The sequence below is a fragment of the Salvelinus fontinalis genome, chromosome 21 (assembly GCF_029448725.1).
Source record: "Salvelinus fontinalis isolate EN_2023a chromosome 21, ASM2944872v1, whole genome shotgun sequence".
Taxonomy (NCBI): Eukaryota; Metazoa; Chordata; class Actinopteri; order Salmoniformes; family Salmonidae; genus Salvelinus; species Salvelinus fontinalis.
In genome coordinates, this window is record NC_074685.1 from 21,728,171 (window position 1) to 21,741,971 (window position 13,801).

Here is a 13,801-nt window from a genome sequence, read left to right on the forward strand (position 1 = left end):
CAAACATGCACAAAACCATGTGGGAACTAGAGGGTTAAATAGGGAATAAATATTATCGTAATGGGAACCAGGTGTTTACAATCAAGACAAAACAAATGGAAAAAGAAACGTAGATCGGTGGCAGCTAGAAAGCCGGTGACGACGACCGCCGAACGCCGCCCGAACAAGGAGAGTCACCAACTTCGGCGGAAGTCGTGACAATTCTACACATTTTTCAAAGAGGAAGAGAGAATGATGCATATTTAAATACCTTTCCTGCAATTCTACTCAAATGGTGATGGGGCAGAGAGAAAAATGTGTTGTATGCTTTTCTACACATATTGGCATTGAGGAGTACACCACATCAGTCACTGGCTTCATCAATCACTGGCTTCATCAATAAGTGCATCAATGACGTCGTCCCCACAGTGACTGCACGTACATACCCCAACCAGAATCCATGGATTACAGGCAACATTCGCACTGAGCTAAAGGGTAGAGCTGCCACTTTTAAGTAGCGGAACTCTAACCCGCAAGCTTATAAGAAATCCCGCTATGCCCTCCGACGAACCATCAAACAGGCAAAGAGTCAATACAGGACTAAGATTGAATCGTACCACACTGGCTCTGACACACGTCGGATGTGGCAGGGCTTGCAAACTATTACAGACTACAAAGGGAAGCACAGCCGAGAGCTGCCTAGTGACACAAGCCTACCAGACGAGCTAAATAACTTCTATGCTCGCTTTGAGGCAAGTAACACTGAAACATGCATGAGAGCATCAGCTGTTCCAGGTGACTGTGTGATCACGCTCTCCACAGCTGATGTGAGTAACACCTTTAAACAGGTCAACATTCACAAGGCCGCAGGGCCAGATGGATTACCAGGACGTGTACTCCGAGCATGCGCTGACCAACTGGCAAGTGTCTTCACTGACATTTTCAACCTCTCCCTGCCTGAGTCTGTAATACCGACATGTTTCAAGCAGAACACCATAGTCCCTGTGCCGAAGAACACTAAGGTAACCTGCCTAAATAACTACCGACCCGTAGCACTCACATCTGTAGCCATTAATGCTTTGAAAGGCTGGCCATGGCTCACATCAACACCATTATCCCAGAAACCCGAGACCCACTCCAATTTGCATACCGCACCAACAGATCCACAGATGATGCAATCTCTATTGCACTCCACACTGCCCTTTCCCACCTTCACAAAAGGAACACCTATGTGAGAATGCTATTCATTGACTACAGCTCAGCGTTCAACACCATAGTGCCCTCAAAGCTCATCACTAAGCTAAGGACCCTGGGACTAAACACCTCCCTCTGCAACTGGATCCTGGACTTCCTGACGGGCCGCCCGCAGGTGGTAAGGGAAGGTAACAACACATCTGCCACGCTGATCCTCAACACGGGGGCCGCTCAGGGGTGCGTGCTCAGTCCCCTCCGGTTCTCCCTGTTCACTCATGACTGCACGGCCAGGCACGACTCCAACACCATCATTAAGTTTGCCGCTGACACAACAGTGGTAGGCCTGATCACCGACAACGATGAGACAGCCTACAGGGAGGAGGTCAGAGACCTGACCGTGTGGTGCAACGACAGCAACCTCTCCCTCAACGTGATCAAGACAAAGGAGATGATTGTGGACAACAGAAAAAGGAGGACCGAGCACGCCCTCATTCTCATCGTCGAGGCTGTAGTGGAGCAGGTTGAGAGCTTCAAGTTCCTTGGTGTCCACATCACCAACAAACTAACATGGTCCAAGCACACCAACAGTCGTGAAGAGGGCACGACAAAACCTATTCCCCCTCAAGAGACTGAAAAGATTTGGCATGGGTCCTCAGATCCTCATAAGGTTTTACAGCTGCACCATCTAGAGCCTCCTGACTGGCATCACTGCCTGGCATAGCAACTGCTCAGCCTCCGACCGCAAGGCACTACAGAGGGTAGTGCGTACGGCCCAGTACATCACCGGGGCCAAGCTTCCTGCCATCCAGGAGCTCTATCCTAAAAATTGTCAAAGACTCCAGCCATCCTAGTCATAGACTGTTTTCTTTCTACCGCACAGCAAGCGGTACCGGAGCGCCAAATCTAGGTCCAAGAGGCTTCTAAACAGCTTCTACCCCCAAGCCATAAGACTCGTAAACATATAATCAAATGGCTACCCAGACTATTTGCATTGCCCCCCCCCCCCCCACCAGGCTGCTACTCTCTATTATTATCTGTGCATAGTCACTTTAGTAACTCTACCTACATGTACATATTACCTCAATTACCTCGACACCGGTGCCCCCGCACATTGACTCTGTACCCGTATCCCCTGTATATAGCCCCAATATTGTTATTTACTGCTGCTCTTTAATTAATTATTTGTTATTCTTATCTCTTACACATAGTGCCATGGGGCAGAAGAAAAAATTGCAGTTGTATTGCTAAACTCATGCTATTCTACACATTTTACAATGAGGCCGAGAGAGTTTAGCATTTTTAAAGCAAATTTCCTGCAATTCTATTCATATTTGCATGGGGCAGAGAGAACATTAGCAGCTTTATAGCTAATCTCATGCTATTCTGGGTCCGGGGGCGACATCCTTATGGGGGCTGCGGGGGTTGTGTGGTACGCCAGTGGCACGGATAGATGCAAGCACACAGACACACATGCAGCACACACACAAGTCCACACAACATGAATGAACCTATTCACACAGACAAGTTCACCCAGCATGATAACAAATATGTTACACACAAAACAACTCAAAGGTGCAAACGAAGCGGCACAGCTCTCATGCACATGCAAAACGTGATATCACATTTTCAGTCAGTTCAGTTCACACCCACATCTTGAACACAAAGCCTGCTTCCCTCTTCTCTCTCATTCTCCTTATCTGTGTCATCTGACACACGCACGCACGCACGCACGCACGCACACCCACACACACACACACACACACACACACACACACACTATAAAATGGAGAGAACCTTGACGGTTATCATCCACAGCTGAAGTTGTGAGGTGGTGCTCCGTCCACCTCTCAGGAGTCTGCCGAGGCCCTAATAGAGATGACCCTCATCTAGATAAAAGTCTATACGTTTCACCTCACCACACTTCATCTCTCTAAGCACAGCAATCACTATTCCATGGTGGTGACTTGTTGCTACTCTGCAGCTGTTTGTCAAACATAAAGCCCCACAGGTCCCGTAAGGATTTGAATAGTTCAATATCTCAGATCAGATTTCACACTCTAGTTTTTTTGTGTGTGTGTGTTTCTATGTGTGTGTGTATGTGTATGTGTATGTGTGTGTGTGTGTGTTTCTATGTGTGTGTGTGTGTTTGTGTGTGTGTGTGTGTGTTTCTATGTGTGTGTGCGTGTGCACGCGTGTGTGTGTGTGTGTGTGTGTGTGTACAAGAGGGAAATAGTCACACCTTGTGTTAAGGGCTTGATAAGGTGCAGCGCCAGCTCCTCGGTGATAACAATGTAAACAATAGCTGTAATGACTTTCACATGTTGTTGCTGCTGGGAAGCGGCAAGTGGAATTCCAGATTTGTCTGTTACATGTTGTAATCTTGGGATAGCATCAGTTGATACCTACACTCTGAGGAGTGGCATTCTGTTGTTGTCAGTGCTTTAAACTACACCAGTCAGAGAGACATAAGCAATGAGGTGATCATATCAGTTCAGCTTTCTTTCTCCTGGCTCCCAGAGGTAGGGAGCTCATTGTGTGGCTGTGGCTGGATTTGGCTGAGAGTGGGGGTCATGTCAAGCTTCCCCCCAGGCAGGGTGACTCCAACCTGGGTGAAAAGGGGTTGAGAAACCTGGGCGTGTTCCGTGGTGGTGGTGGGTCGAGTAGAGTGAGAGAGAAGCGAAGACAAGGGGGAAAGGAGGGAGGGGGGGAAGTGGTGGGATAGATAGATGAAGACGACTGGCAGTGGATTGGCAGTGTGGAAAAGGGATTTGAGAGAGAAGGGGGTGAGCTAATGAGCTGGATTTGCTGGAGACTTGGCATTCCGCTCATGGAGCACTCTTCCCTGTAGAATAGCTGGCTGGAACTGAGCTTCCTGTCTGAGCCCTGGAGCGGGAATGAACGAGGGAGGGAGGAGGGGAGGGAGAGAGGGGGAGGAAAGGGGGGTGGGGTGTTGGAAGGCAATAGAACAGAGGAAGAAGGAGCGGGTGGGAGGAGGGAGGCAGGTAGGGAGGGAGAGGGCGGGCAGCGGGCGGTGGTGGAATTGAATGCCGAGGAGCTGTGTTCTCACAGCCAGTGTTGCCATGGTTACCGGGGAATTCTGGCAAGTAGGGAAATTTCATTCACGTCAGTGTGAGGAAAGGGAGGGAAATATCAACAAAGCAAGAAAGAGAAAGATGGGAAAAAAAGAAATACACAACTGAAATTGAAAAAAGATCAACCTCTGTGGGTCCTCCACCCCTCCCCTGGGCTCTGCCTCCCTCCCTCCCAGTGGGTCCTCCACCCCTCCCCTGGGCTCTGCCTCCCTCCCTCCCTCTGTGGGTCCTCCACCCCTCCCCTGGGCTCTGTCGCCTCCCTCCCTCCCTCTGTGGGTCCTCCACCCCTCCCCTGGGCTCTGTCGCCTCCCTCCCTCCCTCTGTGGGTCCTCCACCCCTCCCCTGGGCTCTGTCGCCTCCCTCCCTCTGTGGGTCCTCCACCCCTCCCCTGGGCTCTGTCGCCTCCCTCCCTCTGTGGGTCCTCCACCCCTCCCCTGGGCTCTGTCGCCTCCCTCCCTCCCTCCGTCTGTGGGTCCTCCACCCCTCCCCTGGGCTCTGTCACCTCCCTCCCTCCCTCTGTGGGTCCTCCACCCCTCCCCTGGGCTCTGTCGCCTCGCTTCCTCCCTCTGTGGGTCCTCCACCCCTCCCCTGGGCTCTGCCTCCCTCCCTCCCTCTGTGGGTCCTCCACCCCTCCCCTGGGCTCTGTCGCCTCCCTCCCTCCCTCCCTCCGTCTGTGGGTCCTCCACCCCTCCCCTGGGCTCTGTCGCCTCCCTCCCTCCCTCCCTCTGTGGGTCCTCCACCCCTCACCTGGGCTCTATCGCCTCCCTCCCTCCCTCCCTCTGTGTGTCCTCCACCCCTCCCCTGGGCTCTGTCGCCTCCCTCCCTCCCTCCGTCTGTGGGTCCTCCACCCCTCCCCTGGGCTCTGTCGCCTCCCTCCCTCCCTCCCTCCGTCTGTGTGTCCTCCACCCCTCCCCTGGGCTCTGTCGCCTCCCTCCCTCCCTCCGTCTGTGGGTCCTCCACCCCTCCCCTGGGCTCTGTCACCTCCCTCCCTCCCTCCCTCTGTGGGTCCTCCACCCCTCCCCTGGGCTCTGTCGCCTCCCTCCCTCCCTCCCTCCTTCTGAGTGCGCACCCGGTGCTTTTTGTTTGCCGCCACCCTGTAAGTAAACACAACACCCACTCACAAAGCTTCCTATCCCTCCCAATCGTCCTCCAGGTATGGTAGAGAACAAAGAACACTAGAGCTATCAGTAGCTGCTCTTCTTCTGGGAAGAAGGAATGAGGAGGGAGCCAGTAGTGGTAGGAATCAGATCCATCCACTACCCCACACAGGTCATCTGAGCTGCTGACATGGCAGGAACTGGAACTAAGCGCTGTCGACCTGACGACTCTCTTGTTTGCTGCTGGGCTGTCAGGACTGGCTTCTGCACGTGGTGCCGCCCCGCCCTGTCTCTCCTCTCCTTGTCTCTCCTCTCCTGACTCCCTGTGCGGCCACAAACACACACACAAACACACAGACACTGTCTCTCCCAGCGCTGACTAAATGAAGCTGACAGGACCTGACAGCTGTACAAAGGCACAGTGAGCACGCACGCACACACACACACACACACACACACACACACACACACACACACACACACACACACACACACACACACACACACACACACACACACACACACACACACACACACACACACACACACACACACACACACACACACACACACAGGTACAGTGCACACAAGGGCGCATGCACATCAGTAGAGGCTGCTGAAGGCAGGACGGCTCATAATAATGGCTGAAACGTGGTTTCCATGTGGTTGATACCACTCCATTGACTTCATTCCAGCCATTATTATGAGCTGTCCTTCCCTTAGCAGCCTCCTCTGATGCATGCACATAATGTAAACATGCATGCTTGCAGTGGTACTTGTAGTTTCACCCACAGTTCCTCACAGTAGTCCTCATAGTTTATTCCACGGTGCCCCACAGTGGTTTCACCCACAGTTCCTCACAGTAGTCCTCATAGTTTATTCCACGGTGCCCCACAGTGGTTTCACCCACAGTTCCTCACAGTGGTCCTTGTATTTTCTTCCACAGTGCCTCACAGTGGTCCTTGTAGTTTCTTCCACAGTGCCTCAAAGTGGTCCTTGTAGTTTCTTCCACAGTGTCCCACAGTGGTTTAACGTGTATGGAAGATAATGGTTAATGGCTTCTGATGAGTCAGTCTGTGGATGGATGTACATGTAGATACTTGTCTGTGGGTAACGTTCATCTATAGTCTTAGAAGCTTATTGTGCTGTTGGCATGCATTGCAGTGTCCTGTGTGACTTTGTGTACTGTGTACTGTGTACTGTGTACTGTGTACTGTGTACTGTGTACTGTGTTTGAGTGTATGAACTGTGTTGATCTCACTGTAACCATCAGTTGCTAACCCATCTTCTCTTCCTGTGTTCCAGTGGCTGAGGAGGGACAATGGGAGTGTGGGCTGTCATACGAATGCCGGACCCTCCTGTTCAAGGCCATTCACAACCTGCTGGAGAGGTACAGTACAAGTCATTTCCAATGAGCTGCTTGGAAAACGACTTGTGTCATATAGTCTGGATGTAAAGTATCACATAAAGTAAGCTGAATATTCCCAGTTTAGTTATAGGCTATTTCTGCTCATATAACCATTTCTACTCAGCAAATAATTCTGGCAAAAATACCAAACCACCAATGGTTAAAAGACTTCAAGTGTTAATCACATTATAACCTGGACTGAATCAATGACTCCAATAAAGATTTCCCATCTGCTAAATGAACCAGGATATATTAGTTCTCAATGAAGTTAAACATCAATGATCATCATAAGGGGCCAGCTGAATGAACCTTGTTATTACCTGGAGTCTGCCTCCTCCTCTCTTCCAACTCTATACCTCTGCACTATATTGGATTGTCATGAAGCCTTCAGTAGAACATGTATCTCAAGGAACTGTGTAACTCCATTGATGTGAGTGTTGATGTATGAAAATAAATGTATTATATTCTCTATTCTTCCCCGATTGGGTATATGTGTGACAATCTCTATGTAAAATGTCTGTGTCTATGTGCATGTATGTTTGTGTGTTTATGATCCTTTACCTGTGTGTGTGATATAGTTGTTTAATGTCTCCTATCCCCCAGGTGTTTGTTGGACAAGGACTTTGTACGGATCGGGAAGTGGTTCGTCAAGCCATACGAGTTGGAGGAGAAGCCTCTGGTCACCAGGTGAGCTAACCATCCTTCTCAATCCTACACACAACCTCCTCACAGCATCCCCGCCACGTTGTTCTGACACGGTGATAACTAGCGTGATGTTAAGGGAGCGTTGGGGAGCTCTGGGGGAGTGTGACAGACAGGTGGTGTGAATGGTTGCCGTGCGGCGGCTGCTCCCACCCTGTCTGGGATGTGGTGACACCTCTGGCTGCCTCTTTGCACCTGGCTGTGAGCCCCTCGGATCATGTCACCACGCTCGCAGGTGGGAACGACTCGCTCTGTGAGACAGACGACTAGTCCGAAGTATGTGTGTGTGTGACAGTGCGAGTGCTGGTCTGCCAGGCTGCCCGGACGTGAGACTATTGAGAGCAGGGTAGTGAACGGTGGCGAGGTGTGAGAGCTGAGCAGAGGAGGGGCTTGGGGCTGTGTGTGTGTGTGTGTGTGTGTGTGTGTGTGTGTGTGCGCGTGTCAGAGACTGACAGAGAACAAGAGCACAGGAGAGGAGCGTGGTTGTTGTAGGGCATTTCCATGTAAAAGGAACCCATGAGCACCAACATGTTCAGTTATTAGTAAGACATCAAAACACAATAATAACGTTTGGAGAGTAAAGTACAGTACGGTAGAGTACAGTAGAGTAGAGTACAGTACAGTAGAGTACAGTAGAGTAGAGTACAGTAGAGTACAGTACAGTAGAGTACAGTACGGTAGAGTACAGTAGAGTAGAGTACAGTAGAGTAGAGTACAGTACGGTAGAGTACAGTAGAGTAGAGTAGAGTACAGTAGAGTACAGTAGAGTAGAGTACAGTAGAGTAGAGTACAGTAGAGTACAGTACAGTAGAGTAGAGTACAGTACAGTAGAGTACAGTAGAGTACAGTAGAGTAGAGTACAGTAGAGTAGAGTACAGTAGAGTACAGAACAGTAGAATACAGTAGAGTACAGTAGAGTAGAGTAGAGTACAGTAGAGTACAGTACAGTAGAGTAGAGTACAGTAGAGTACAGTAGAGTAGAGTACAGTAGAGTACAGTAGAGTACAGTAGAGTACAGTACAGTAGAGTACAGTAGAGTACAGTAGAGTAGAGTACAGTAGAGTAGAGTACAGTAGAGTAGAGTACAGTACAGTAGAGTACCGTAGAGTACAGTAGAGTAGAGTACAGTAGAGTACAGAACAGTAGAGTAGAGTACAGTAGAGTAGAGTACAGTAGAGTAGAGTACAGTAGAGTACAGTAGAGTAGAGTACAGTAGACTACAGTAGAGTAGAGTACAGTGGAGTACAGTACAGTAGAGCACAGTAGAGTAGAGTACAGTACAGTAGAGTACAGTAGAGTAGAGTACAGTAGAGTATAGTACAGTACAGTAGAGTAGAGTAGCGCACAGTAGAGCACAGTAGAGTAGAGTACAGTAGAGTACAGTACAGTAGAGTACAGTAGAGTACAGAACAGTAGAGTACAGTAGAGTAGAGTACAGTAGAGTACAGTAGAGTAGAGTACAATAGAGTACAGTAGAGTACAGTACAATAGAGTACAGTAGAGTAGAGTACAGTACAGTAGAGTACAGTAGAGTAGAGTACAGTAGAGTAGAGTACAGTAGAGTACAGTACAGTAGAGCACAGTAGAGTACAGTAGAGTACAGTACAGTAGAGCACAGTAGAGTAGAGTACAGTACAGTACAGTACAGTAGAGTACAGTAGAGTAGAGTACAGTAGATTACAGTAGAGTAGGGTACAGTAGAGTATAGTACAGTACAGTACAGTAGAGTACAGTAGAGCACAGTAGAGTACAGTACAGTAGAGTACAGTAGAGTACAGTAGAGTACAGTAGAGTAGATTACAGTAGAGTACAGTAGAGTACAGAACAGTAGAGTACAGTAGAGTAGAGTACAGTAGAGTAGAGTACAGTAGACTACAGTACAGTAGAGTAGAGTACAGTAGAGTACAGTGGAGTACAGTACAGTAGAGCACAGTAGAGTAGAGTACAGTAGAGTACAGTAGAGTAGAGTACAGTAGAGTATAGTACAGTAGAGTAGAGTAGAGCACAGTAGAGCACAGTAGAGTAGAGTACAGTAGAGTAGAGTACAGTACAGTAGAGTACAGTAGAGTACAGTATAGTACAGAAAAGTAGAGTACAGTAGAGTACAGTAGAGTAGAGTACAGTAGAGTACAGTAGAGTAGAGTACAATAGAGTACAGTAGAGTACAGTACAATAGAGTACAGTAGAGTACAGGAGAGTAGAGTACAGTAGAGTACAGTAGAGTAGAGTACAGTAGAGTACAGTACAGTAGAGCACAGTAGAGTAGAGTACAGTAGAGTACAGTACAGTAGAGCACAGTAGAGTAGAGTACAGTAGAGTACAGTACAGTAGAGTACAGTAGAGTAGAGTACAGTAGATTACAGTAGAGTAGGGTACAGTAGAGTATAGTACAGTACAGTACAGTACAGTAGAGTAGAGTAGAGTACAGTAGAGCACAGTAGAGTACAGTACAGTAGAGTACAGTAGAGTACAGTAGAGGCGAGTACAGTAGAGTAGAGTACAGTAGAGTATAGTACAGTACAGTTCAGTAGAGTACAGTAGAGTACAGTGCAGTAGAGTACAGTACAATAGAGTACAGTACAGGTGAGTACAGTACGGTACAGCAGAGTACAGTATAGTAGAGTACAGTACAGTACAGTAGAGTACAGTAGAGTACAGTACAGTAGAGTACAGTACAATAGAGTACAGTACGGTACAGCAGAGTACAGTACAGTACAGTAGAGTACAGTAGAGTACAGTAGAGTACAGTACAATAGAGTACAGTACAGTACAGTAGAGTACAGTACAATAGAGTACAGTACGGTACAGCAGAGTACAGTACAGTAGAGTACAGTAGAGTACAGTACAGTAGAGTACAGTACAATAGAGTACAGTACAGGTGAGTACAGTATAGTAGAGTACAGTACAGTACAGCAGAGTACAGAACAGTAGAGTACAGTAGAGTAGAGTACAGTACAGTAGAGTACAGTAAAGTTAAGTAAAGTAAAAAACTTGAGTAGATTATAGTACATTACAGTCATATTGAATACACTATAATGTATTGTATTATACTGTAATCTACTGTACTGTACTGAACTCTACTCTACTTTACTGTACTATACCGTATTGCACTCTACTCTACTGTGCTGTTCTGTGCTGTACTGTACTCTGTCTACTTTACTGTACTATACCGTACTGAACTATACTGTGCTGTACTTTGATTTCTAAACTTGTGAAACAGATGTCTATGATTGGCTCAGATTTGGTCCTGTCCTGACCAACCAAATTTGGTCTTGTTTGGGGTCGGAGCTCATTACAATAATATACAATAATAGCAAAGTGTAGAATAATACCCAAATATGCAAAAGAAAGATATTGCATATTTCTACCTTTGTACCTATTTAGGACACATTACCATGAAGAGAAGGACATTCATATCCATAATTATACATTTCGGTGTTGTACAGATCAGGGACCCATGATGAAATTCTGCTAGGGTAATTCTGTTACCGGGTCTAAATTCACTTCACTTACTGTAGTTCAACCAGCTCAACAGCTCAAAGTCAAGGTGTCATGTCATAGCGGACCCCCTTTCTTTCTGCAGACATCTTTCAATCTTCATTTGCTGCAGATCTTTCTGGAAAACGTGGTGATATAACAAACTGAAGGAGATTTTACAGAAATTCTGTCACATTGCATCTGCACAGTATTGTGTTTTTGTAAAATGTTCAGTGTATACTGTTAGTAGTCCTTGTGCGTATCGTTGTTGGTTTGTTAAACTTTAAAATCACTTGTTTTTGTTTGTCATACATTTTAAAGTGAAAGATCTGAGTCTCAACACAATTCCATTATCGTGGAATTGTCTGTAGCTCTACTTGTTGCTTTGCTTGAGTTTGGTGTATTATTGCATTTTTTTTTTCAAAATACCCACTATGTACAGTAAGCTGGATATAATTCCATCTGTGCATCAATTAGAGACATATTAATATCTGATAGGTTACAGGAAACAATTAAGTCAAAGACACAAATCATCTAAAATATTGTAAAACTGATATTGATATAACTGATTGTAATATAGAGAGAATCCTGACATATCTTAAGTTGTTAATTAGTTCCAATTATGCAAATACATTGAGTTACATTTTGAGAAAGTTGAGAACCTCTCCATATCTAGTAAGCCAAATGTGTTTTTAGGAGTGAGATCCTCTCCTATGTAGCTGTGGAGATTCCAGCCAGCAATGAAGATGCCCGCTGTGGCACAATTCCAAAGGTGTTGAAGGAATCAAGTGTAACTCGTTCCTAGTTTAGGACACAGCTTGCAGGAAATAGGAGCTAGAGAGAGAGGAGAGAAGGCAGATAACAAAAAGACACGGGTGCATAAAAACATAAGCCCACTACTCAGCCTCTGTTTGTCCTAGCGCTTTCAGAGCATCCTCTAACCAAACGAGAAATGAAGTCTCACAAAATAACAGCGCCGTTGCCTCGTGGTCGTTTGAGCTATGGCAGCTCTACCAAGCAATCACAATTAAAGTGTGTGGGCGTCGTAAACTGTCATGGATGCGATGTCTTCTCTAAATCATGTCGTCTTCTGCGCTGCGTTTAGTGTGAACATTGTCTTCATTGTGCCACAGTTTGCTTCAGTTTTTAATGAGTTTGCAGCGTGCTAATTAATTTGCCTATTAAGACGACATTGTCTTTGCTTTGACTGTAGAGAAAAAAATGATGAGAGGGAGAGAAAGAGAGATAGAAAGGAAGAGGGAGAGAAAGGGGAGTCGTTGAGAGATCAGTCAGCTCAAGTGTTGATGCAAAGTGAGGAGGAGGAGAGAGAAGAGCACTGAGGAGGAGAAGTGGGAGGAGGGAGAGAGGAGAGAACTGAGAGAACTGAGGAGGAGAAGAGGGAGGAGGGAGAGAGGAGAGAACTGAGGAGGAGAAGAGGGAGGAGTAAGAGAGGATAGAACTGAGGAGGAGAAGAGGGAGAGAGGAGAGAACTGAGGAGGAGAAGTGGGAGGAGGGAGAGAGGAGAGAACTGAGGAGGAGGAGGGAGAGAGGAGAGAGCTGAGGAGGAGAAGTGGGAGGAGGGAGAGAGGAGAGAACTGAGGGGGAGAAGAGGGAGGAGGGAGAGAGGAGAGAACTGAGGAGGAGAAGAGGGAGGGGGAGAGAGGAGAGAACTGAGGAGGAGAAGTGGGAGGAGGGAGAGAGGAGAGAACTGAGGAGAAGTGGGAAGGAGAGAGGAGAGAACTGAGGAAGAGAAGAGGGAGGAGGGAGAGAGGAGAGAACTGAGGAGGAGAAGTGGGAGGAGGGAGAGAGGAGAGAACTGAGGAGGAGAAGAGGGAGGAGGAAGAGAGGATAGAACTGAGGAGGAGAAGAGGGAGAGAGGAGAGAACTGAGGAGGAGAAGTGGGAAGGAGAGAGGAGAGAACTGAGGAAGAGAAGAGGGAGGAGGGAGAGAGGAGAGAACTGAGGAGGAGAAGAGGGAGGAGGGAGAGAGGAGAGAACTGAGGAGAAGTGGGAAGGAGAGAGGAGAGAACAGGAGGAGAAGAGGGAGGGAGAGAGGAGAGAACTGAGGAGGAGAAGAGGGAGGAGGGAGAGAGGAGAGAACTGAGGAGGAGAAGAGGGAGGAGGAAGAGAGGATAGAACTGAGGAAGAGAAGAGGGAGGGAGAGAGGTGAGAACTGAGGAGGAGAAGAGGGAGGAGGGAGAGAGGAGAGAACTGAGGAGGAGAAGAGGGAGGAGGGAGAGAGGAGAGAACTGAGGAGGAGAAGAGGGAGGAGGGAGAGGAGAGAACTGAGGAGAAGAGGGAGGAGGGAGAGGAGAGAACTGAGGAGGAGAAGAGGGAGGAGGGAGAGGAGAGAACTGAGGAGGAGAAGAGGGAGGGGGAGAGAGGAGAGAACTGAGGAGGAGAAGAGGGAGGAGGGAGAGAGGATAGAACTGAGGAGGAGAAGAGGGAGGGAGAGAGGAGAGAACTGAGGAGGAGAAGAGGGAGGGAGAGAGGAGAGAACTGAGGAGGAGAAGAGGGAGGAGGGAGAGAGGAGAGAACTGGGGAGGAGAAGAGGAAGGAGGGAGAGGAAAGAACTGAGGACGAGAAGAGGGAGGAGGGAGAGGAGAGAACTGAGGAGAAGAGGGAGGAGGGAGAGGAGAGAACTGAGGAGGAGAAAAGGGAAATAGAAAAGAAAAACGCTTGTGTGCCGCCACTCAGGGAAGAGCTGGAGGACAGAGAGGAGAAACTCTATCACTCAGGGAAGAGCTGAAGGACAGAGAGGAGAAACTATCACTCAGGGAAGAGCTGGAGGACAGAGAGGAGAAACTCTATCACTCAGGGAAGAGCTGGAGGACAGAGCTGAGAAACTCTATC

At 48.0% G+C, this 13,801-nt stretch overlaps 1 protein-coding gene across 3 annotated transcripts in view; it reads left to right on the forward strand.

Annotated features, from left to right (window-relative positions):
• The window catches only part of LOC129818437 (mediator of RNA polymerase II transcription subunit 13-like), a 119,756-nt gene that overhangs the window by 43,002 nt on the left and 62,953 nt on the right, over positions 1-13,801 (forward strand). For all 3 annotated transcript variants that reach the window (XM_055874297.1, XM_055874299.1, XM_055874298.1), the window contains exons 3-4: positions 6,668-6,752; positions 7,374-7,457. In XM_055874297.1, coding sequence (XP_055730272.1) covers positions 6,668-6,752; positions 7,374-7,457 — 169 coding nt within the window. The remainder of the gene's footprint in view (positions 1-6,667; positions 6,753-7,373; positions 7,458-13,801) is intronic.